General features: G+C 41.4%; 2 protein-coding genes across 2 annotated transcripts; both read left to right on the top strand.

Moving 5' to 3' along the window:
• The first annotated feature begins 780 nt into the window (after positions 1 to 780).
• fam169b (family with sequence similarity 169 member B) lies at positions 781 to 14,958 on the top strand. The gene is made up of 9 exons (XM_080875293.1): positions 781 to 898; positions 2,717 to 2,847; positions 5,103 to 5,205; positions 5,288 to 5,373; positions 6,020 to 6,170; positions 6,708 to 6,890; positions 10,022 to 10,147; positions 10,263 to 10,333; positions 13,131 to 14,958. The coding sequence occupies exons 2-9, from the start codon at positions 2,722 to 2,724 to the stop codon at positions 13,494 to 13,496; spliced, it is 1,212 nt and encodes a 403-aa protein (XP_080731419.1). The 5' UTR covers positions 781 to 898; positions 2,717 to 2,721; the 3' UTR covers positions 13,497 to 14,958.
• Positions 14,959 to 15,469: 511 nt separating this feature from the next.
• arpin (actin related protein 2/3 complex inhibitor) lies at positions 15,470 to 26,871 on the top strand. The gene is made up of 6 exons (XM_080876077.1): positions 15,470 to 15,668; positions 19,193 to 19,268; positions 19,460 to 19,592; positions 20,007 to 20,213; positions 22,936 to 23,099; positions 25,802 to 26,871. Exons 1-6 carry the CDS (start codon positions 15,577 to 15,579, stop codon positions 25,808 to 25,810), a joined length of 681 nt encoding a protein of 226 aa, XP_080732203.1. The 5' UTR covers positions 15,470 to 15,576; the 3' UTR covers positions 25,811 to 26,871.
• The last annotated feature ends 51 nt before the right edge of the window (positions 26,872 to 26,922 follow it).

The raw sequence follows: 26,922 nt of genomic DNA, 5'->3' as shown, positions 1-26,922 counted from the left end.
GCCGCTGACAACATAAAAGCTACTTCTAGCATACCGCTTCCGGGACTCTGTTTTCAAAATAAAACAAAACTCACTCTCTCTCTCTCTCTCTCTCTCTCTCTATAACCATCTAACTATATAATAAACTATGTAATATGAAATATGTATAGTCCAGGATGAAGCATTTGTAAAAGACTGAGTCATTTATAATGGAAAATAAATATCACTATATAATATTTTTGCAGCCATTTTTGGGAAGTTAGGGTAAAAACTGTTTTTTCAAGGATTTTCTAAGTGTTAACCTCCTGAGTCCCGAACCACCAATGCTGACCTGGGACCTGAAAATGAGAGCCACATATAAGAATATTCGTTTGAAATTTCGATAGGACAGTAACAGTATAATGTCCTCGTAAGTGGATATCAGGCCCTTGCAGAGCAAAATTTTGTATTTTGGTCTAAATAACCCAAAATGTGATGCCCACATATGTGGACGCCAGGTCCTAGGAGGTTAAACAAAAAAAAAGTTACAAATTAATAACAGATAGCGAAGATTGACTGTTACTGCAAGATTTTAACATGAGCTAAATAAAAACAATGTCCTTTTGTGCTTGCTTGGTAAAGCGTGTTCTTTTATTCTGAAACCGTCAACGCGCATTTCCCGTCATGCCTGTATTCCATGCCAGTGCTAAATTACATCGCCCAAAGGGTCATCGCCGAAGGTACACTCTGCTGTGATTGGTTAATGGAGTCAGACCGCGAACAATGGCGTGTATTTTTGTAACTCTCTCTGTGACCAGAGGATGGCGCTCCGGGCCAAAGAAAAGAAGATGTTAGTGGTTGAGTAGGCTCATCAAAGTTACATTTCGGGACTGTAGGGACGTTGCTGATAAGCAATATGTGCTCATCCGGTCCATAGAAAGTAAGTTAACGAAATTAAATAAATTCATGTTCGAGTTTGTTATGAAGCCTTTGTCGTGACGTGTTCTTGTTTGCGTTGCAGTTCAAGGTTCACACAGCTGTTTACAGCACTCAGATTAAAAGCAGCTCAAGCAGCGTATGATCATTTGCAGCCTTTTTATGAAACGATTGAAGTAAACAGTTCTTAGGTTGCTATCTGCTACATTTTGATTTTGTTTCCTTCAGATCCACCGATATGAGTTGGTTTGATTTGGCTGTGTGAACCGATTGTTTAGCAGAAATCTGCATTACAGTTTTTTACAGACGCTAGGACACATTTCCCAATACTTAGGTCACGTTTGCAAAACTCCTCACACAGTGAGCACAACAGAAGTCTATGTGGGCTAAACTGAGGACCAGTTATCATTGTTTTGGCACAAAATGCATTCAATGACTACATCTCTCAAATTTCATGAATTATCTTCTCACTCAGACACAACAACTGCCAAAAATCTTTGTACGTACAGGACATTTTGCATGTGCTTACATACTGTTTTCAAAACTGTTAAACTTATGGCCAAAACAATAACACAATGCAAAACTTGAAAAGACAGCAAAATTCAACAACAATATTTTATTGAAACATATTTTAAATCTAAAAATGCAGTTTAACCAGCCACAGCTTATTCTCATTGTAGATGAACATCTACACAGGTGTTACTCCTTCAATTTTTCAACTCCTTCAATTCTGGCAGCCAGAAGATTCTTTCCTAGGTGTATTGCCCTAGATGACATAAGATGTGATGTGGATGAGAACCTGTGGCCAAATGGAGAAGACCGAGTAGATTAGCATTACTATTGTATGTGTATCAGTGGATGGTGTGTATACAAATTCTTGTATTTTGGGATTACTTAGTGCAAAAAAATAAAAATACATAAACAAATATTAACGAATTCTGCATGATGTCTGATTCATTCCAGTAACATATACTGAAATTATAAACAGAGATGTGTCCTTGTTTTACACAAGTAAACACTGTGTAATGCTACATGTTGTTAGTGTTTTTTAGGTCATTGTTTTGTGGGTGACAAAGTGTGTTTGTCGGCTGTCAACCTTTGCTAGTGTTCTGGAAGAATGAGTTTATTTGAGACCTGAATGAAGTGTTTTGGTAGTTGTAGTGCATTTTGAATGTGAAATGAACTGCTTTGCCAGGCTGACGGTCAGTTAGGAGGATTGTGTGAAGTGTTTTGCAAAAGTGACCTAAGTCTGTAAAAAACTGTAACCCTGCGGTTCCCAACCTTTATTGCGCCACGGACCGGTCTATGTCCGACAAGAGTTTCATGGACCAGCCTTTAAGGTGTCGCGGATAAATCCAACAAAATAAAACCAGTACCGGTACCAGAAAACAAGAAAATTTATTCATAACACATGGGAAAAGACCCAGGGAAACCAAGTTAACGATAAAAAATAAATAATAAATAAAACCCCTAAATTTCACACTCGAGCCTCAACTCTCGCGGCCCGCTACCAAACGACTCACGGGCCAGTACTGGTCCGTGGCCCGGGGACTGGGGACCGTTGCATTAACTTATGCGCCGATTTTACCGGGAGGACCGGACAGCTTGTGCGGACTCATAATTCATTCTCTCGTGTATTTGCAGTATTAAATGAAGGGGACGCAGCTTTAAAGATTAACCGTTTTAAAGACAATCTGGTGGTCGCACACGGGAGAATACTAATGTAATCAGATCCATAAAGTCAAGACTCACGTTTTGTTTCTATTTTTTGTATCTTGTGTAAATGCGTAAGTACATCTTAAACATCTGTATCCTCTCCAAGAGGCCATGTACCCTGTAGACCTGCCATCTGTGGATCACAATGACCTGACATCTGCGTCTGAACAGTACATGTCCTCTCTGGAGTCCAGCCCCTGTGATAATGAGTGGTTTCAGTCATCGCAGAACTCAAAGGTACCTAACCACATTTGGGTGACTGATTATTATTGCAAATAATACAGGGAGTGCAGAATTATTAGGCAAGTTGTATTTTTGAGGAATAATTTTATTATTGAACAACAACCATGTTCTCAATGAACCCAAAAAACTCATTAATATCAAAGCTGAATGTTTTTGGAAGTAGTTTTTAGTTTGTTTTTAGTTTGAGCTATTTTAGGGGGATATCTGTGTGTGCAGGTGACTATTACTGTGCAGAATTATTAGGCAACTTAACAAAAAACAAATATATACCCATTTCAATTATTTCTTTTTACCAGTGAAACCAATATAACATCTCCACATTCACAAATATACATTTCTGACATTCAAAAACAAAACAAAAACAAATCAGCGACCAATATAGCCACCTTTCTTTGCAAGGACACTCAAAAGCCTGCCATCCATGGATTCTGTCAGTGTTTTGATCTGTTCACCATCAACATTGCGTGCAGCAGCAACCACAGCCTCCCAGACACTGTTCAGAGAGGTGTACTGTTTTCCCTCCTTGTAAATCTCACATTTGATGATGGACCACAGGTTCTCAATGGGGTTCAGATCAGGTGAACAAGGAGGCCATGTCATTAGTTTTTCTTCTTTTATACCCTTTCTTGCCAGCCACGCTGTGGAGTACTTGGACGCGTGTGATGGAGCATTGTCCTGCATGAAAATCATGTTTTTCTTGAAGGATGCAGACTTCTTCCTGTACCACTGCTTGAAGAAGGTGTCTTGCAGAAACTGGCAGTAGGACTGGGAGTTGAGCTTGACTCCATCCTCAACCCGAAAAGGCCCCACAAGCTCATCTTTGATGATACCAGCCCAAACCAGTACTCCACCTCCACCTTGCTGGCGTCTGAGTCGGACTGGAGCTCTCTGCCCTTTACCAATCCAGCCACGGGCCCATCCATCTGGCCCATCAAGACTCACTCTCATTTCATCAGTCCATAAAACCTTAGAAAAACCAGTCTTGAGATATTTCTTGGCCCAGTCTTGACGTTTCAGCTTGTGTGTCTTGTTCAGTGGTGGTCGTCTTTCAGCCTTTCTTACCTTGGCCATGTCTCTGAGTATTGCACACCTTGTGCTTTTGGGCACTCCAGTGATGTTGCAGCTCTGAAATATGGCCAAACTGGTGGCAAGTGGCATCTTGGCAGCTGCACGCTTGACTTTTCTCAGTTCATGGGCAGTTATTTTGCGCCTTGGTTTTTCCACACGCTTCTTGCGACCCTGTTGACTATTTTGAATGAAACGCTTGATTGTTCGATGATCACGCTTCAGAAGCTTTGCAATTTTGAGACTGCTGCATCCCTCTGCAAGATATCTCACTATTTTTGACTTTTCTGAGCCTGTCAAGTCCTTCTTTTGACCCATTTTGCCAAAGGAAAGGACGTTGCCTAATAATTATGCACACCTGATATAGGGTGTTGATGTCATTAGACCACACCCCTTCTCATTACAGAGATGCACATCACCTAATATGCTTAATTGGTAGTAGGCTTTCGAGCCTGTACAGCTTGGAGTAAGGCAACATGCATGAAGAGGATGATGTGGACAAAATACTCATTTGCCTAATAATTCTGCACTCCCTGTATATTCTTCAAGGTCTGCTGTAAATGAAATTATGTTTGCAGTTATTCACACGGACTTGTTTATTTAGTCTACAGTAAAATCTAGAAAAATCTCAGCTAACCATAAACAGCTTCACATTCTTAAATCAAGAGCCTAAAATCTTTTAGCATCCATATTATCCATTAACTGTGTTCTCCTAGTAACTCGAAATGTAACTTTATCGTCTACATTTCAAGTTATTTTCTCAAAACTTAGAGTTAGTAAGTGTAAACTTTGAAATCTTATGTAGATGTAGGTTTCTTCCTGTTAAAAGGGAGTTTTTCCTTCCCTCTGTCACCAACTGCATGCTCATAAGGGATCGTCTCATTGTTCTCTGTATTATTGTCGAGTCTTTGCCTTACAATTTGAAGCGCCTTGAGGTGACTGTTGTGATTTGGCGCTATATAAATACAACAGAGTTGGATGTAATAACACCTAATCATGCATATGTTTTGGTATTGAAATACACAACAGATCTTTTAAAGCATTAAACTTAACTTGTTTTGGCGTGCAGATGCCCTGAATTAACTCTCTGTGTGGTTACTGTGACTCTCGAACGGGAACTATGGTGGAAGTGTTTTTACCACCTTACCAACATTTGGCTTGATGTTATCTTCCTGTCTGCTCAGGTGGCAATAACGGCAACAAATGTGAGCCAGCTGCAGCTGTTTGAGGATGGCCAGCCTGCCTGCGCGGTGCTGGCACTGCACCCTTCGGATGATCAAACACAAGGTTTGGGTTCAGCACGCTGCTCTGTGAGATGTTCCAGCCTCAGACACAGACTGACGCTCTCTGCTCTGATGTTACCTTCCAGTGGTCAGCCTATACCTGCACGGGAAGTGGTGGCTTTTGGATGACGTCTTGCGAACGTCAAGCAAATCCAGAAGTGGTTTGGTGTCGGTAACTGTGTTAAAGTACATTTGTCTAGACACTATGTCACTTCATGGCTCGTACACAGGTGTGAACAGTGAGAGAATAAATCAGTCTACTCATGACAAGAATCATCTCAAGATTGCATTGTAGGTGTGGTCGGTAGCAGCTTATGCAGCGGGTTTGCGGGAGAAACTCGGGAGAATTTTCTCCAACCACGTCATCTCAGTGTACTTCAGACTCAGCAATATGGTGACGTGCAAGATAAAAATAGTGGTCAACGACCCTCAGGACCACCTCTAGAGGTGACAGCCCCCATTAGGAATAAAATACCTGACACAGTCCACTATTTGTTTTTAGAACTGAAGAAGCCTCTTGAATTCGAGGTGAAATGTCTTAACAAACTTAAAGAAGTCAAGTTGCCTTCTTTTTTTTCAAGTCTTAAGACATACATAAATACAACCATAAATACATACAACCAAGCTGTGCAGTGGAGTGTGAAGCTGGAAAACGCATGAACCTATGTTATACTGGCTTTTGAAGCTTGCCATAGTTTTACAGGCTTCAGGTGTAAATTCACAGAAAAAGTCTGTTCTATCAATTTCTAAATGAAGATTTGCTGAATCGTTAATCTACCAGAGCCGACTGTCTGGAAACTTCTGCATGTTGTCCGCAGGTCCAGTCTGTTATGGAGAGGGTGATTGTATTTCTGCTCAGTCAGATAATGGAGAGGCCTTCACTGTTCTCCCTGCATCCTCCCAAAGAGAGCTGCAAAGTGCTGTGGAAAGACAACCAGGCGGTCGGCTTTTACACCGTGAAGCACAAAGGTGGGCAGAGGAGGATGAGAGTGATTGGCAAACAGGGTATCAGTGAACATACACATCTGCAGGTTGCGATTTATATTTTGTGTATGTCCAGCAGGAGTTTGGACAAATGTGAAGAAAGCTGCAAAGTTAAGGGCAGAAGACTGGCTTGAGTCGGATTGAAACTTTAATTAAGTCAGAAACAGCATGAAATTAGGAGCTGGGTGGAGGCGGGCTGCAAAGTGGCCTGCAGATGTGCAGCAAGTGTGGATGATCTAAAATATCTTATATGAGATAGATGAGTTGGATGTGAATTTGCATCAGATGATCTTCCAGGACCGAGCAATTCCTCAATTTTCTGATCACATCCAGGCCTAACTAATCACGCCAAGATGACTATTAGGAAGGTGTTCACTTTGAAGCTTCACAAATCTCTTTCTATGGATAAATCATACCCTCTGTTGTCCTTCTATTTGAAGGAGTTACACTGACTTAGCTTTTCAGACCTGGAAGCTACATCCACCTCTTAAATGCAATCCATGTCCTCCTCTGCTGTTTCAGGGAGTCTGTGTGACGGCTGGAGCAGCTGCTGTTACCTGCTGCCTGTTCTGGACACTGTGCTGGTGAGGAGGAGCTGCAGGAGGAGAGGCTTCGGCCTTCAGATGCTGGAGGATTTCTGCTCCTCCTTCTCTACGGAGGAGTTTCTGGGAGTCAGCTCTCCATTATCCCCCAGCATGGCTGCAGGTCAGCTCGGGTCCTTCTTTGACCTGTTTGTATACTTGTTTCTTTAGGTCTCTGTCAGACAGTTTGCTGTATCTGGTCAAGGAACTGCATGTTTTCTTCGCTTTTGTTCAATAGAAATGTTCAGTAGACTCACGCACTAATGATCTAGTTATAGCTAAAAGCTGATCACACACCTGTACATCATGACGCAAAAAAATGTAATAGGTTTTTTTTAATAGTGGAATTTGCATTTCCCAAGTGAAACACACAGAAATCCAAGATGACACTGACTGTAACTGGAAACAGAGGTGAACTTGATGATTTAGCCCCTCATTTAAATGAAAGGCATTTGGTCAACCAATGAGTGTTTCATTTGAAGTTTTTTGTCGTCGCTTTTCCCAGAGTGTCTCCTGGTGAGATGTGCCCGGCAGGTGTCAGGATACTCTACTGTTTTTGTTATTATACCTTGGCGCTAAGCACGGGTGACCGTAACAATCACCATATTAAAGCGTATGGTGGCACATAACTGTTATAATCGTGTCTCTTGGGTCCCAGCAGTGGTTGTGGATGTGGAGTCTGAATGGTTGGCTCAGAGGTCGCCTGAAACAGCCGATTGGTATCAAAGAGTTTTGCTGAAGTTTTGCAGCTTCACAGAAGCAGAAACTTGGGTTTGGAAAAGTCTGAGGAGACCATGGAGAACAGATTTTTTTAGCTGGCCTCATGAAAGTTCTGGCAAGCTGTCCGGCAGCTCAGGAAAGGAAAGCAGGGCTGGGCTCAGGCTCGGTCAGGGATAAAAACTGCTGTCCAGAACTAAAGATATTGTCAGGCGCTGGAAAGAACACTTAAGGAACACTTGAATCTGACCAAAACGTCCTTTTTGAAGGAGAGAGAGCCTGAACACTCATGGGAAGACTCACTAATTGCTTCATTTCACTGATTAATGACAATGGTTTTTACAAGGTTACACAGATCTCCTTTAAAGTGCCAGATTAAGGTGATATAGACCATTTTTCCAAAGCTCATTGTGTGCAAAGCGTTGTTTCCCAGACTTTTGCTGCTTTCTTTTATTCCTTTTTTTCCCAAACTCTTTTTATTTTTCAGAATCACAGCAAATTACAGTACAACAACAGAGTGATTGCACACCATGTAAAAAAGACAAAAAAGACTTAGCTGTGCCCAAAAGTGCCGGTCAAAGTGACATTGTGGCTATACATGTAAAAGAAACCTAACCATGTCATAAACGCGGTCCCCACAGCAAACCACAGAGTGGAGACAGTACGGGACAGTAACTCAAGATTATCTTTGGTAGAAAAAACAGAATAATAATAGAGTACCTCATGACCAAAAGAAGTCAGGAGTGAACAAAAATAAAACAAAATAAAAGCAGTAGAGTAGCATAGAACCAAGTACAATAAAATAGGGACAGCCAGATTCACAGTGGTATATCACAGAACTGCTGTCATGGTCCTGGGTCGGTGACCCAGCGCTTTAAGTTTATTATTATCATTTTCTAGTTTATTATTATGATGATGATTATTGTTTGAGTTCTATGTGTTATATTCGGTCTGCCTCTGAGTCTGTATCTCTGTCTGTCTATGGTGTCACCCCGTCTGTTTGTGAATCTGTCTGTATGACAGTATGTTTGCACTGAAGCACCGCAGCAATTTCCTAATGTTGTAAACCTGCTCAACATTTGGCAATAAAACCCTTTCTGATTCTGATTCTGTCTGTTCAGTTCAGCGTCTTGTCTGGTTCCCTGTGTCTGAGTTTCCTGTTTTATTGTGAAGGTCTGTGTCTTATGTGAGTGTGCTCAGTTTACGTTTCCCCTGTCTCATCAGCTGTGATTTCTCCCAGGTGTGTTCCCCTCCTGTCTCTCATCCCTTGATTACTGCCATCTGTGTATTTAAGCCCTGTGTTTCTCTGTGTCAGTGTCACGTTGTACTCTCAACTAGCTGTGTATTTTGCGTCTCTAGTGTTTAGTCACCTGCTCCAGTTTAGTGTTTCAGTCCTCAGTTCCTCTGTTATGACCTTTGTTTGTCTTTTAGTGAGTTTATTTAGTACGAGGTTTCTCCCAGCAATAAAGCTGCGCTTTAAGTCCCACTTCCGTGTCTGAGTTCTGCATTTTGGGTCCACCACTCCTGCTTGCCTGCCTGCCACACAGCCAACCATGACAACTGCACTGTTTCTACATTGTTGAAAAAGGGTTTCCATGAATTCAGAAATATTGCCGTTGACCCACATAGAGTATGTTTTACCATTTCCACATTGCTAAAAAGAACACCTGTAATCCAGGCCTCAGAGAGAGGAGGGTGACTGACTTCCACTGGAGCAAAATCAGACATCTGGCCAAAAGAGTTAAAAAAGCCACGAAATCTGTCAACGCTAGCAAAGCAGTCTCACCAGGTGTCACAGCAAAGACCGACACATTTAGATCTAAGTGCTCCTGAAGTACCTCTAGTAAGGCAGGGACAGGACCACAACATCAGTGAGGCGTGGGCTTGTTTGCATCTATCACAGACAGGATCAGCATCAGGGTAGATTTTGGAAAGTGTGAGTTTTCACCAGTGGGTGTGGTGCAGCACTTTGCACTGGACCAGTGTATGCCCGGCACTAATAGATGACGAGTGGACCCGGAAGAGTATATCCTCCCAAAAGTCCTGGGTGATTTCCTTACCAAGGTCCTGCTCCCAAAGCGACTGAATAGTTAACACTGGGACACTCCGGAGATAAAGGATTCTTCATAGCTGCATGAAGCAGCACCGTTTTAATTTGGAGGTGGACGCAAAAGAGTCTCAATGAGTGGGGTTAAAGGCTGAGAGGGAAAATGAGGTGTCATCCCTCGAATAAAGCTACAGACCTGTGGGTACCCAAAAAAGTGGGTTTCATTGTTCAAGTTGTTCAAAGGAAGAGAAAATGCCCTTAGAATAGATCATTAAATGATTTTATACCCAAAGTAGACAACAGGGCAAAGCTTCCATCCCGTGGTGAAGCCTTAAAAACATGGTTCCTACAGGTTGCAAAGAAAAAATCTGCAGGACAAAATGCTGTCTTGGATTTCTAAGCGCATTCAGCCTCATTATCTACTCATATAATCACTCAGACTTATCCATGCTCCAACAGAAATACAACAAAACATGTGTTTGTGTGTTCAGTGTTCAAAAGGTTCCTGCAGAAGCACCAGCAGTATCGAGAGCGTCTGTACGAGGTGGAAGCTCCAGGGGGCTGGACTCAACGACGAAACATCTGGCTTAACATTCTGCTCGGACGCTACTGCCTCGGTAAACATTGGTTTGTTTTTTATGGGTTTAAGAATATTTTCAGATTTATATTGAATTGCTAACGTGGGAATGTCTTGAAGACGGCACGTGTCCTTATCTGACTCACATCTTTTAGGTACTGATAAGGAGAGCAGCCCAATATCAGGAGAAACACAGAGAAATGCACTCAAGGACTCCTTTCACAAGGTAAGAATGTCAGGCTACGTCCACACTAGCCTGGGTGAATTTGAAAATGGCGTCTGAAAACGCTCCGCCTCCACACTATCGTTTTCATTTGTTTTCACAGAAATGCTTGCGTTTCAGTACTGCGCATGCGTGATACGCAAGCCGATTCGACCTGCCTTAAATCCATCTGCTGTTTATTTACTTTTCAGCTCTTTGAAACGTTGCAGCAAAACGTTGAGGAAAAGCACCGAGTTTTTTAAATGGACCAACAATGAGACGGAGTTATTGCTGCGGGTAACACAAAAGTACAAAGTTGTAAAAGAGAGTGAGAATTAAAGAATTTGAAGAAAAGCTCTCTGGAGCACGTACAGACTGATATTAACCTTTAATAGGGCTGTCAAAATTGAGCGCAAGCAAAACAACTGCTGTATAATGCCCTCTGCTATCTTAGTTTAATTGGTCACATGACTGCATCACATGACTAACATGCATCGTCATCGTTTTCGAAAAGGCTCCAAGTTCGCTGTCAACACTGCGACGCGAAAACATTTTCCCAAATGTATCCGCTTTGGAGAGTGTTTTCAAAACGCTGCGTTTTCCTTGACCGAAAACGCCGTCTCAGTGTGGACGGAAGGCCAAAATGATGCGTTTTCAAACCAAAACTTATTAGTGTGGACATGGCCTCAGTTTCTCCACGATTACACTGAAAAACATCTTCAGCCAACTTAGACTGAAACAGCTACTCGTCACACACTTCACATTCATGGCCAGAGATCAGTACTGCCCACAGTAACGCGTTACTTGTAACTCAGACACATGGTTCTTAAAATAAGTAATCAGTAAAGTAACAGGATTACTTTTTGGGGGAAGTAATCAGTAATTAGTTACTGATTACTTTTTTCAAGTAACTTGACCAACACTGTTCATGGCTATATCAAGAGCTTGTTGAAGCCGGCGTTTTCATTGAAAACTTTAATTTCAGCTGATGGCTGTTCGAGGCTCCTCTGAGGTTTATAGTTTTGAAAATGAATGGATGAAAGTAAATACGTCCAGTAAGGCTTAGTTTGATATTTTATAGTTTTATTAACAGTGAATTTACCTGTTTTACTGACTATTCTAGTGTTGCTAAGGAGATCTTAATGTCTAATTAGTTTCCCAGAGAAATGTTGTAATTTGCAGCAATGATGACCCACTACTGATTTGGTATGACCAGAATAATATTCTGGTGTGTCGACAGCTGCAGACATTTGGGACTCGTAGTCATTCCTGTTACACTTCCATGGAGTCCACCTGAAGGGTGCTTGCATAGTTTGTGCGTTGTAATGTCTCCGTGAAAGAGTCTCTGATGACAAATTTCCATCTCTCTGCCCAACGGGGATCCAAGCAGACCCTCATGGACACGAAACATCACACGGTACACTTAGAAAACGATTCCATGAGATTTTGTAATTGTTGCAGTTTAGTGTATCGAGTGCTTGACTTTATGATTGATTTTGGACTTGTTATGATCTGTATGGCCTCACGTTTAGATTTAGGTGCTACATGTTCTTGCTCTCTGAGGAATTGTTGGGTTTCACCTCACAATACTGTGAGGCGCTTTGTTCTACCACTGAGCCTCACTAGAAGGCTAAAATAGCGCGTCTGGCTTTAACAACGGAAGCACAGTTATTTTGGGGACCGCTCTCAGACCTACTGCTTTAAACAGAAGAGGATGTGAAAACAAGCCTCTGACTTTTCTACTTTCACGGTCACCAGAGGATGAATGTCATCGACTGTACTGATCACTTGAGATGAAATCAAGATTATTAATATTTCAAAGCTTTCAGTGCTTTTATAGATTGATCTGAAACTGAATTATGTGCAAGTGTCAGTGAGGAGAATCACACTGAGTCACTTGGTGGCACTATGAAAGCAGAGTGACTAATCCCAGACCTTCAGACTTTAAACAATGTGAAACCAGACATAGACTTGTGGGTTTTCACCTTTTTGTCTGTCAGCTCTTGACCCAAATATGTAATATGCTTTGAGATTGCATGTATCAAGAACTGGCATGTTCAACACAGTGCAGTGAAATGAGTTCCAGTACGGCTGAGTGTGTAAATTTGCACACTTTTTTCCTTTACCTGATTCTGTTAAAAAGTAGCAGCGCATTGGCCGGGAATTGGCCCTGCGTCTCCTGCATCTACCACTGAACCACCAATGCCACGTCCTGTCACTGCTACAGGGACAGATGCTTGCTGGCTAAAAGCCCTGCATCTCTTTTGGCACATTTGAGATATTAAACGTCAAACAAGCTACCAGCTCATGGCTCAGAAAATGATTTTATGATATTTTGCATTGACAATCAGGGCCGCGTATGATTCTTCGAGATGATATCATACCATGTTCTTGCTCTAGGAACAAATGCTATGTTCCTCCCAATAATCTTACCATATGCTGTGAGATGACATTATTATTATCTGGTATTATACGACGTCCATATGAGAGTCCTGCTATCTATTTTATCTTCTCTTACAATGTAACTTTATAGAGACCAGCATATATGTCAATAACAGAGTGAGAGTTACCAGCAGTAGGAGGTTCACACCATAAGCTTCAAACTTGTGTAAACCACACATCAAATTGTGGCACAGAAAATGCTTTCGTGAGATTTTGTATTGACGTTCATGCCCCCCGAGAATGTTTCTCACCCACTTCAGAGGGTTTGTGGATTTTTGTTCTCATGTTGTGACTCTTTGTAGTTTTTTTTTTTAATGTCTCCTGTAGCTATTTTGTGTAAGCAGCAATAATTTATCCAATTCTGTTTATCTCCATGCAGACTTGTATACTGGACCTGGGCACACTGGGAAGCACTGGTGTAAACACCGCAGTGGTGTTGGACTCTGCTGAACAGCAATTTAAATCATGTGAGCCAAGCCAAGGAAGATGGTCCCTGAGCAGCGAGCTCCCTGGAACAGGATGTAGCCCTGCAGCCCAAACTATCCATGTGCAATCTGGACCTCCCACCCGGCTCCTAAACACAGCACAGGCTTTGAAATCCAAGGCTTCCAAATCTACAAAGCACCACAGACAGGAACCAGAGGACATGCAGAAAATTCCCAAACGAGCCAGAAGTGAGTTGAAACATGTACACACAAAGACTGCATTCAGCAGCAGAGCCCGCAGAGAATGTTCGGACACTTAACCGAAACCATATCCACATTCATTTAGGTGACTTTGTGTTCTTTCCATCAAATCAAAGTGAGTTTTGAATGAACAGCAGACTGCATGTACCTAAACATGCACAATAAACCTTTTTGTGTGTCTTTGTAGTATCGTGTTTCTTTGTGGCTACTTAATAGTGTTTGTGCTAAATAAGAACCATGTGTCTGAGTTATTGATTTTTGCCTTCAAACATAAATACATCCACACAGATTATTATTAGAGTATAGCACATGCATTTGCTCCGTGGGTACAACTTGCACAGCATTTCAACCCATTTTAGATGCAAGGTTGGGGTTCATACGGTGACCTCAGATTATTATGCTTAACTATTAATGCACAGGATCAATCAATAAAGAGCTACAATATAGTTTTTTCTGCACTAATCACATAAAAAACCACAGCTTCTGAGGCTTGGTGTGGATTAGGAGATAGAGCAACCCGTCGACTCATTGGACGGTTGGTGGTTTGGTCCTTGACTGCTCCAGCCTGCATGCCAAAGTATCCCAAACCCTGAGTTGCTCCTGATGTGCTCACGGAGGAAAAATTGTTTAAAACTACAGATGTATTATCATCTCGCCCACTGCACTTTAGGTACATATAAAAAGAAAAAATCTTGGTGTATTGTCCGTCAGAGGATAGACTTTAAAGTTCTGATGCTGGCCTATAAAGCTCTGAATGGTTTAGGACCAAACTACATCAGTGACCTCCTGACCCAGTATGAACCATCCAGATCCCTCAGGTCATCTGGATCCGGTCTTTTATCAGTTCCCAGAGTCAGAACCAGACACGGAGAAGCTGCATTCAGCTTTTATGCTCCATTTATCTGGAACAAACTCCCAGAAAGCCTCAGATCAGCTGAAACACTCAGTTTATTTAAATCCAGGTTGAAGACTCACCTGTTCTCAGCTGCATTTGAATAAAGCACCAAATCCACACTTTAAGCTTAAATTTCAAAACTTACATTTAACTACTGATTTTATCTACTGTTCTGATTTTATCTGTTTTGGTTTTATATACTGTTGTTTGTTTGTTTGTTTGTTTGTTTGTTTGTTTGTTAATTAGTTAGTTAGTTTATTTGCTTGTTTTAATCAATTTTAAATCGTGCTTTTTATTTGTTCTTGTTTCTAATGTCTCTGTAAAGCACTTTGAATCACCTTGTTGTTGAATTGTGCTATACAAATAAACTTGCCTTGCCTTGCCTTGCCTTGTTTAAAGCAACCATCTATATACATAGTATTTCGGCTTTTTTGTACACTGTTCTCATTGTGTTTCTTCTTGGTTTTTTATTTTTCTAATATATCTCTAATTCACTTTTTGTTCCTTTCCCTCGTGCTGGTGTAATAAATGAATTTCCCCCAGAGTGGGATTAAATAAAAATCTATGTGTGTTTGTATTCTTGTTGGATTATGAGTGCAAGTTTTCCTTTCACCTCCTAAGAATAAATGTGCTGGAATGAGAGTACAAACCCTTGAATCATTGCTAACTTTGTAGTTCTGGTGTTCAGAAATGGTGCAACAGTTTGCACAATGCTTGCATTTAACGTGTAAAATCAACAGTTCTGACAATAATCAGCAGATACTTGTAAAAGCTTTTTGTGTAGAAATAAAGCGTAAATCTGGACTTGCTGTGTGTGCAGACACCTGAAAATACAAGCTGTACCTGCAGGTTGCTGGTTTGAGTCCCTGTTCAGATACTGGTATTTCTCAGAGGATGATCCCCTCACTAAAGACCGCACGAGAAACAACTTTAACAAACATTAAGAATACTAATTAGCGCCTAATTAGTAATGAAAAAGAAAAAAACTACATGTACTTGCGCTGCATTCACTGCTGTTCAATGAGGGCCATCATGCGCCCCCTAGGTGATCTGCAGGCAATTTCTGCATAAATGAGAAGAGTCCGGGCTGTCCGTCCACACTCACCGCACGCATTCTCTTCTGCACTATTACCCGCCGGCGTCTGCTGTGTAGAAAACCGAGCGCACCTCTCATTCAGGGACGAACAGGAAGTCCGGAAAAAGGAAAAATCTGAGGGAAGGGAAAAGTTACGATTTTATGAAAGATGAGTCGCATTTATCACAACACGTCTCTGCAGAACAAGCCGGTCCACAGTGAAAAGTTTGACCGTGCGTGGTGTCCCTCTGCGTTTGAGAGGTATGTGCTCGCGTTCACACGCTACAGTGTTTCCCCTGTGAGGGGGCAGCACCAGACTCCGTCAATAAATCCCTCGGTGTTCCCAGAGAGCAGATCTGTGAGTTGTACACTGTTCAAAACATTTTAAAAATGAAATTATGTCGGGTATATGCAGCACAGCGCAGTGTAGGTGGATGTACGACCAGCAGTATCAGAGCGCCCTGGCTGCACTTCCTGTTGTGGCCACTAGAGGCTGACACAGTATTGACTCCCGTGTTCAACATAAACGAAAAAAAAAAAAAAAACACGTTTGCAACGTGGTACAAAAACAGATCATTTCACTCATGGTAAAATTGTAGCTGCGATAATCAAAGTGCTTTAGATGACATTGTAGAACTAACACGAGGCATTTTCTCAAGGTGCAGAAGTGAATTAACAAACTCATCACACACTAGAGCAGCTGGGGCCACAAGTGTGAACTCCTCCTCAACGCTTTTCTATTTGTTTTGCATTTTTCAAGGAAAACCATGCTTCAAAGCTAGCCGCACCGCCTGATAAGTGACTGCGTTGTAGCTTCAAAGAGACACTAAGCTGTTAACCAAACAGCTAACATGGTTTAATACTGGAGTGACTTAACATCAGTTTAGATGTTTCACTTTTTTTTTTATTACAAAACTGTATTGCTTCCTTTTACTTATAGTTAGAAAGAAACTAATAATTCCACTGAGGGTCACGGTGTCTTTTTTGGATGAGCCCGGACCGTGGGGCCTGACTATAACAAAGCCAGGCTAATAGGGGTCACTGGACTGAACCTCTTGACCCCGTTTGGGCCTTTTTCAGCATTTTGATGTAATTATCTGGGAAATATTAGCTCTAATGTGAGGTACAGAGCATCAAAGAAATTTGAAACTTTCACGTGGAATTCTAGTATGTTATTAACATGTTAATATATCTTAGTATGTTATTAACATAACTAAGAGGGAATGCATCAATAAAATGCTCTCTATCAGTGTTGGGTAAGTTACTTTAAATGAGTAACTTAGTTACATTACTAGTTACTTCTATCAAAGGTAACTCGGTTACTTCAAGTTACTTGTTACTTTCAGAGTAACTAGTTACTAGGGAAAGTAACTTTGGTTTTACTCAGAATTCTCTTGTTAATGTGTTGCTTCCATAGCTTTGCCAGTCTTCTAGCTTGCTTACTTGCCACAAGTGCACTGTGCCACCTACCAATAGAAAGGAAAAAATAATGTGCACATTTCCACGAGAGAAATCCCACGCCTGATTCTATCCTAGCCTGCTTTTTACATCCAACAAAAAAACTGCAGTCGTGGTGCTTTCGATTGTACTCAGAACTCGGAAATTCTGCCTTCTGAATAGGAAGATGTAGGTAACACCAGACTGCAGATGAGCTGCATACAGGGCTGGACTGGGACAAAAAATCATCCTGGGCATTTTGACTAGAGACCGGCTGCCATTATAGTAAAAATCATAAAGCCTTTGAATGAAAACAAACGCTGTTCTGACAGTGATGTTCACTGTTCTGATGGTATATATGCATCAATCTATCAATTGTTTGTTGCAAGATTCAGATAATTATTTTTTTAAAAGAGAATAAGAAAGTATGTCTTTGTGCCCACCTCTCCCTGTTAATGCCCTACCTGCCCCCTGGCAACACTTTGCTAGACCCGCCCCTGCACAGTTACCAGCTGTCAGCTGCTTAGAAAAGGATCCTGGGGTTATTTGTCTCTCAGAAACAGTTCATAACTTTCCTTCAACTCATTCATGTCACCTAAAAGGTAAACCTGTTTCTCCATCACCTGCCCATCTCTGATGATTCAGTAAGGACATCTCCTGGTTTCATCTTCATGTTTCACTCTCATCACATATTCAAACCGATATCATGACCAGCAGCTTTACAGCTGTGGCTCCAGCAAACATCAGCTGATACTAGAAATTAATATTAAATATATTCTAACAGCAGCTTATTAAACTTAAACGTGCTGCTGTTGTTTACCGCGACATCCGCTGGTTTCCTCTTTCTGGCGCAAAGTGGGTGATAAACAAACAAGAGAGAAAAGCCAATCAGCTGATCATTGATCAGTTTCATGATTGAGTAGATACAGGAGGGGGGGGGGGGGGGGGGGAGAATGAGAGAAGAAGAGGCAGCTGTGCATCGTAAACACAGAATAACTCCAGCTTTGTGTCTTTTTCATTGTAGCTGAAGTCCAGGACAAAATGTTCCTTTTCACCTCAATACGAAACGCGTAATATTTTCTTTGAATACGAGACGATTCCGTTTTTTACGGGACGGTTGGCAACTCTAATAATTAACCTTATGAACAAAATAAAGTTCAACATCATTAACTTCATAGCACCCACCCAGCTGTATAAACTCCGTCATGCTAGCTAGCACGCAGTACGGAAAAGTCAGCATAACGAAAATAAACTCCACCTAAACTTGGTTCATATCTGACCCAGATGGACTACAGGTCATAACTTCTTACCTGAAGTTCAGTTCACACTCGGACCGGCGCCTCGGGTCTCTCCTCTTGCCTGCCTTTTCCTTCATCCACCTGCTGGCCTCCACCACTTGCTAATGTTACTGAATCTGTGGAAGCTCCGCGATAGCCACCACACGAAGTAACGAATAACGAGCCTACCTAAATCCCAGTAACGAGTAACGCGTTCCCGGTTTTGGCATAATAACTAGTTACCGTGCTCGTTACCACAATAATAACGTAGTTACTGTAATGCGTTACTTAATAACGCCTTAGTCCCAACACTGCTCTCTATACTTGTTCTACATACGTTCTATGTTCTATATACTTTTTCAGTTATTTTTATTTTATCTAAGAAGCCATTTTTTCTTCTTGCTGACAATATTTTCACTTTAAAGGAAGTGAGTGAGTCTACCGGTAATCAGTCAGGCTCTATTCCTTTGTAATTCTAAACTCAGTCGGTAAGACTAGGAAAGAGTTATATGACTCTGAGTAGATATTACAGTATGTGGCCAGTAAAACTGCTGGTGCTGGAGGCCAGTAGGGGAAAAATGTAATATTGGGAACTGCACATATTGTCTGCCTACAGCAAGCTTGCAGACTGATCCCCTGAGGTTTTGATATAACAGCTAACATGTGGTAAAATTCAGGGACTTTAGACATGCCGGGCTAAGACTTCCCCTTCATTTTGCTTGCCTGCTGCTGGCTGGATGTAAAGTGATGTAACTTTGATCACAGTGTGTGGACGAGCTGCCAGTTCGTGGTCTTTGCTAGATCCAGTAACAAAACTACTGTCATGTGACTAAAGCAAATGGAAATGGTGAGTTTGGGTTTCAGAGCACAGTCGAACTTTTACTGCATTGGTTTGTTCTGAAAAACGTTTGAATGCCTTTATTCTGTAGGATTTATGTGTGCTATGAATCATCCTCCCTGCAGTTCTAGTTCTGCGTTTAACTGAGGCCCTATTCAGCACTCAGTCCCAATAAAACAGCACTTTATTTCGCCAGTACACATTTAGATACTCATTATTGTTTTTCTACACAGTGGCCCTGGAGTGCTTTTAGAAGGGAAGCTGCTCGATGTTTCCAGACATGCAATCACTGACAGCAACAATCAAAAGGTACAGTAATAAAACCATCGGTTATAAGAGCCCAGCATGACGCCTTCTTCTCAGTAGATGCAAATAATTGTAAAAAGACTGTGAGGGTTTTCAGGTCACTATTCGAGGAGCAGGCATTGGTGATAATAAGCAGAAATAAGTAAAGCTGAAAACCACTGGAAGGTATTTATTCATCCTTCTGTCACCTGCAGGTACGTTTCTACGTGCTGTACATCCAACCGAGCCGCATCCATCAGCGGAAGTTTGATGCCAGTGGAAAGGAAGTGGAGCCCAACTTCAGTGACACCAAAAAGGTCAACACTGGTTTCCTCATGTCCTCCTACAGTGAGTACACTGGAGTTGGATCTGCTGGCTGTGCAGTGTCAGAATAGGCCGAGCAAGACATGAGGTGCGGTCAGGTGCAAACTCTAGAAATCTCCATTTATTTGTATGACGAGAACTAGCTGCAGTTCAGTTCCTCAGTCTGATTGATGAGATGTAATAAATACTTTTTTGTTGAGGTCTGAAGTAGAACAGATCAGTAGTGCAGCATGCAAACCTGAAAAGTCTAACCCTGTCCTACAATTCACCAACTTCATGCAGCGACTTTTACAGGAAGGCAAGCAGCGATGATTGCATGCTAATGCTAGCTCTGTTTCTTAAATACGCCACTGATATGTAACAAGAAAAAGCCTCGTGGGTGCGGAGCTCTTAATTCCCTTCATTTACTTGGCTTCATTGTGTTTTCCGTCTTTACAGAGGTAGAAGCTAAAGGGGAGTCGGACCGTTTGTCTGAGGAGCAGCTGTCAGCCGCGGTGAACAAAGCCGAGCTAATGAAGATAACTGAGAAGCACAGACCCGCTGGGACCTGGGCCTTTTGGTATCCGGAGGCAGACATGGAAAAAGCGGACCTGGAAACAGGACAGGATGTACGGTTGAAGACTAGAGGAAACAGTCCTTTCGTATGTGAGTCTGAACTTGATGTTTGTTATTTACTTGCCTGTAGAGCCTTTCTGTGAATTGTCCTGCCTAAGATCTTAACATCCATGTACACCGTCTGTGCTGTCTGCGGTTAGGGTTGGGTCTGAGTTTGGTGACATCGGCCCAGCAAAGGGTCTGTTTATGCTGTAAACTGCTAGTCAGTGTAGTAAAAAATACAAGTTAATAGAAATGAATCACTGCTTAACTGTCTACACCTAAAGCTGCTTATAAGCAGTCGTCTTCTTTGTTTGTGTAACTATTGTCTGACTTGTATATGAACTTGAATCTGCATCTGGAGTTGTAAAACAGGAAGGGGTAGCTTCTGATTTACACCTTCTGTGGTATGCTTTAGTAAACTCTGTTCTGTCACTGATGAACTGCAGACATTGTGTGGATGCATGATTTAAAGGTTCAAGGTTTGCCTTCTTTTGTCATCACATGCTTTGAGACCTTTTCCTCTGTGTATCTAATCCTTTTGTAAAGGCAGATGAAATAATATAAAAGACACTTCAGAGCTTCACAGTCTTTAATTTGATTCAGATTTCCACCAGCTTGCTCACTAGCTTAAAGAAACGGTTAGAAGAAAAACGAATAATACTTGTTGAAACTGGTGCCTGGAAATACAAAGCAACATGCTCCATGTGTTTCAAAACTGGGACGAGGGGACATCGTTTAGGACAAAAATGAACATCGGGTTGTATTTCTCTGCAGAAAGAGAAATTGGTTTATTTTGGAATAGCTCTAGTTATTATGTGATTATTATTTTTTCTTTCCCGATTGCCAAGACTTGTGGTTTTTGGCTTTGCTCTCCCATGTTCTCACAGCCTACGGCCAGGAGGTTTGGGTCAAGGCTGTCTGCCTTTGTCTATCTTTATCAGTTAAGTTAACACAGTTGGAGTTTTTAAGCCTAACCAAATGCTTTCATTTTACTTTACTGTTCATTTTGAAGTTGCATGCATGTGTTCACTTGGTTAAATAAGTATATTTCTGGTTTGTCTGCTTCCATGACAAGTTTAGTCCTAAATTTCACATCATGCTTCAGTTAATTGTACCTGGAGACACCCTGTATGTCACATTGAGCTGTAAATGTAAAGAATCCTTAAGACTGCATCTGTCGGTTAACACAGTGGTTCCCAAACTTTTTTTGCTGGGCCCTCTTTGTTTTACAAGAAAAATGTTCGCTCCCCCCCCCCCCCCCCCCCCCCCCGCGTGCACATATTTTGCTCCATTGCGGTTAATTTCACACCTCAAACATTTAGTAAACAATTAAGCAAATACAAGTAATCTGCAGTAAATTACAGGTAGTAAGAAAATAAGCTACTAACTCTTTTACGCTGCGTCCACACCTACACGGGTATTTTTGAAAACGCAGTCCATGTAAACGCCGTTTCGAATCACTGAAAACTTTTAAAACTCCTTTTTTCCGTTTACGTGTGGACGAGGAATACAGAGTTGGTCACGAAAAGTCAAAGGTATGGGCCTTTGTTCACATCAGCTGTGCACACGTTAGTTTTTTACATGAGATGAATTGCAGAATAGCAGATGGAGACAAAATACTGTTAATCTGACTATCTGCAGGTTTTACACACATGCAGTTACTGTCCCTCCATTTACAAAGGCAGAGGCGTCATGGTGTGATTATTTTACATGTAGTTTTTTTTTTTTTTTCATGTGTAATAATATTCAACATTGCTATCAATACATTTTTCAAAAAATGCCTCTCTGTGCAAAATGGGTTTAAAAACATAAACAACTGTGGGATACTGTTAGTCCGTGATTTGAACAGCCCAGCGCTGCTCCCGACGAAGGAAAAACCAATTGTGCAGGGGAGACCTACCTCAGTACTTGTGCAGGTGAAGCCAAAGGGCAGATATGCTTCACCATATTTTCTAGTCTTTGGCTTAGAATGAAGTTGGTTTGGAAACATATTCAGCGATGCTTCATCTCCATCCCCCTTTTTGGGGGGATACTCCCACTAGGTTTAAATCTGGGACTCCCCACCATTTGACCTTAGACTTGAAGAAGCTTCTCGGATGAGAGGTGAAACGTCTTCAAGCAAGTTAAAGAAGTCCAGACGCTTTTCTTTGCAAGCTCCTTTGATAACAAAAGGAAAGACACCCAGCTGAACTAAAATGATCCATGTAGCAAACAAAAACTGTTGTGAGCCACCACCCTCATATCGCCTTTGTGCTTTTGGAGCCTTGACCTGACTTTTAAAAACTAATTGGAAATAAATTACACTTTAGCTAAATACTTGTAATTTATTTCCCCAAACCAGGCGGAGCCGCAGTATAAAGACTAAAGAGCCGCATGCAGGTTGTCGACCTCTGGTTTAGACTGATATCAATACCTGTCCTTTGGTTTTTAGCCTGGATTTATTCAGATGTGATGGATATTTGAACATTTATTATCAGATGTCTCCATCTTGTTGCTTTCTTAATTCTGTGTAGAGTTAGAACTTAAACATGAATCTGACATTCAAAGTTTTGAAAACTTTCTCAGATTTTTCAGATTTCTTCTCTATCAAAGTCAGTGAACGGTTAATAATCAAGTTGGCATATCCTTACAGAGGTGATAAAGCTTAAAGAGTAGAATTCAAAGTTGGTAGCTCACTTCGTTTAAGTTCTATAAATGCCTTTAAAAACCTTACGTACTTCTTTGTTTTGTGTCATGCGTAAATAACTTCATTACCTTCTTCAAATTCCAGTCTCTTTGGCCAGAATTGATGGCGGCACAGTGACCAAGTGTAACTTTGCTGGAGACGATAAGGCTGGAGCTTCATGGACAGACAAAATAATGGCCAACAAATCAGACACCAGCAGCACTCGGCAGCCTGGAGGAGGAGGCGAGGGAGCAGAGGAGGACGAATGGGTGAGGACCAAATCTCTAAACAAATGAAATGACTCACATAATATCAGGGATGTAGCCCAGATCGGTGGTTTGTCATTTATTTTTCCTTTTCTTACAAATTCCTGAAAGAGTTTCTTTTAATTTCCTGAAAACTAACTCAAAATAAAGAGCAGCCGCCAAGGCCCTCGCAAGAACAGATCAGGTATCTCTGACAACAGGCGTGACATGGAGTCGGAGACAACGTGAAGGAGGAGCGGGGGTACGTTGTAAAGTTGATTGCAGATGTGCAGCCACTGCAGGAAGGCTGAAGTAGCTTGAATTGATTGCCCTGTATGACAATTACCCAGGGCATGAGGTGAGCCGTCAGCTGATGCGGGCGAGCATTAGGATCTGGTCTGGCTGGAATGCAGCTAAGGCTGAGCTTTGTAGCTTTCCTCAAACAATCATTTTTTCAGCTGCAGTGGAAATGATATCATGCTCTCAAATACCAACGTTATTAAAAATTTCAGTCGTGCAGCAGTTATACTAACAAACATATTTCTGCCCAATTCCACAGCCCACCATGTAACATAAGCCATTTTTCCACTGCACAAACTTCCCAGTGACCAGGATCTGTTCGCCGTGGGGTTAACTTAACTTCCAGGAGATTTATTCTACTCTGTTCAATGTGACTCATTCGCAAAAAGTTTGCAACCTTGGGGGCGGTGCTGGCAGGCTAAGGTGCTACGTGCTCAGGATTGTTTGCTTTTATGATCTATCCAATTTACTTACTTTTTAATTACTGGAAGAAAGTTCTTGTGACAAAAAGGTCGAGTTACTGCAGCTGCAAAGACTCATTTTCCTCTGTTTGTAATGCATTGTGTATGAATTTATGAGATATTGTACAGCCAAATGCAAGCTGATTTTTAACTAAATTATAGGAAATTAGCTGGAAATTACAGGTCAGATGATTCACAGATGAATACTGCATATTCTTAGACATCATAGTGCATTGATTACACACCTTCTTCCTGTTAAAAGGAGTTTTTCCTTCCCATTGTTGCCAATGTGCTTGCTCATAGGGGGTCATATAACTGATGGTTTTTCTCTGTATTTATCATTGTAGGGTCGACCTTACAATATAAAGCTACTTGAGGGGACTGTTGTTGTGATTTGGTGCTGTATGAATAAAATTGAATTGAATATTGATGTAGCTATCGAAGGCCATCACAGACGAGGGATGTAAGGGGAAAAAAACAAAAGACTGTTTGGAGGTTTGACAGGTCTGTGTGTGCATCAGAGCTTCATAGACTTTATGTGCTGCTGGTGGTGAAAACTGAGGGGCTGGAAAGATCTGATACTCATCCTCCCTGGACTCACTGCATCCAACTTTGAAGTGTCACTAGCATCCTTAGACTGGCCTCATCAGTAGGTGATGCCCTTTGAATCTATTATACTAAAGTGTATGCAGATAGCGAAATGCAGTTTGTATCGCTGCCAACAGGTGTCACAACTGGACTCTGAATAAACGCTGTTTGCATGTGTATCTGATCAAGCTTTAAGATGATGTGCAGTAGTAATTAACTTCAGATTGTTACAACACTGTAGACCTCTCGCTTATAGACTAGTGTATGAGTAACCCATGACTCTATCGCAGATGGCTCGATATCCATAGAGTTGTTGAGGTAGACCTGAGTTAGGTGCCTTCCTGAATGAATATGTGAGAAGAAAGAAATCTGGCCAGCCCCTCAGTTTCCACTGGCAGCCTCACAGCAGCTGGATCACCGGCTTCAACATGACAGAAGCTCTACCAGCCTCTGAATCAAAGCTAGCTGTGTTTCAGTAACTGTTGAGGAGCAGTCAGCAGGTTTTGGACCCACATGTTACTCAGTGTTACACCGAAAACGTTAAAGCAATTTCCATGAGAACAAAGTTATGTCGGAAAGAATCTGTAGGGCTCCTCTCTTGCGGTTGCCTCTCCCATCACCACTGAGGTCAGCGGTTTGAACTCTGAGTCCCTTAATTTTGTGTCCCTGACTGTAGCCAGCTTTTAGCACCGCACTGGTGGAAAACTAGTATTAATAGTCTGGCTTTTGGCACATACGGTCGATATACTTCAGCAGTTACTTTGCTCGTTGTTGACGTGGGTCAGACACGAGGGTCAGGGTTTATTTTGATTTTTGAAATTAGAGTTAAAAACAGGTTGTTAACGGGTCACCGGTGACCTGGTGGACGTTAAGACCACGAGTTCTTTAATGATAGAACAGGTTTTCCCCTTTAAATCAGATGCATATTTAGCTTCTTGACTTCCTTCTTGACTTTTTAGTACAAACAGAACCAGACAGGCTGTTGCTCAACCTGACCTGTGCAAATCCTCTTTACTGCCTCAGACTTTGATTAAAGGTTTCAAACAATATTTCCTGCTAAAATTTATGAGACGTATAAAAGACTTTCTGGAGAGCAAGAATTTTGTGCCGAGGATTTCCTGCAAGAACTTTGCTTTGTGGACTCATAACATCAGTTATTTAAGGAAGTGAGAGAAATGCAGTGAGTTGCACAAGCTATCAGGCCTGCATGGGGGAACTCCACCTTTTTATAGTGTGATCTGGAAAACGAGCTATGATTTGGCCTGGCGTGAAATGGACAGCAAAAACCTTCTGCGGCTGTTATTCAGAACATAATCGAAGCTTTAGACAAACAGAAACCAGAAAGCACTCACTGCCCCTGCTTTGTTTTATCCACAGGATGATTGAGAAAACTGTGTTTCCCACCAGTCTGAACTCAGGGCCCCGATCCAATCTCCAGCATGGACTGGACTTTGACTATTATATCTTGCATATGTTGCCGTAGGGCTGGAAACCTCGCGTCACCTCTACAGTATGGGACTAGCTGTCTTGGAAACTGTGCTCTTCTCTTGTATGCTTCACCACATTTACATGAGTCAACCTGCATGTTCATGTTTTTGAATATGGAGGCCTGCAAAGAATTCATGGTAGTAATGAAGTTTGTAATATCACAAATTCTTATTCTAATTTTAACTGAGAAAAAAGTGACTTTCATGTGACGATTTTACAAATTATTTTTGTTTAACTTTTATGAATTTTATAGACATGATGTTTCCAACCATCTGTTATATTAAAGTGCAGCCAGTGTGCAGTATTAAAGAGCACAGGCTTGAGCATTATGGTTTTCTAAATAAAGATGCAGCATGCTACACAAGTGGAGAGCCCTCAAATTGCAAACCTGTTTTTCTCAACTGGCTTTTTTTTAAGTGCTTTTTGGCTTTGAATACAAGGACCTATTTGGGCCACGTTAAGAAAAAAAATTATTGATCAATTTAAGAATAAAAACAAAATTTTAAGATTAAAGTTTAAATAATATTTTGAGAATAAAGGAAAGAAATGTGGAAATTAAAAATGTCTTGCGTTAAGTTATTTGTCTTTTAGCTCATAAACACGGAGCGGTGATAATTAAAAAACACTGAAGAGATGGTGCAGAAATCTGCAGCTGATCAGAAGTTAAAAAAACAAACCGGAACCAATGTCTGGCAGTGGACGCATGCAAGGATACCGATGGCTATGCAATAAAGATGGATGTCATATCACGATGAGACAGCTGATCGAGTTGTTTCACTAAATCGTCTACACGAGGCATTTTGCAGAGGTTGCAGGAGCCGTGGCAGTTGTTTGGCTTTAAACAACAATTGTAATCTTCACATTTCAACTTTATTCTCAAACTAGTATTTTGAGTTTCATCTACAAGTTCTGACTTTAATCTCAAAATGAACGCTAATTTCTTTTTTTCTTAATGTGGCTCTAATACTCCTTCGTGGTTGAGCTAAAGGACAATATGACTTTGTGCTTTG

Source organism: Rhamphochromis sp. 'chilingali' (genome assembly GCF_963969265.1).
Source record: "Rhamphochromis sp. 'chilingali' genome assembly, chromosome: 2".
NCBI lineage: Eukaryota > Metazoa > Chordata > Actinopteri > Cichliformes > Cichlidae > Rhamphochromis > Rhamphochromis sp. 'chilingali'.
This window is presented reverse-complemented; position numbering and strand designations above follow the sequence as displayed.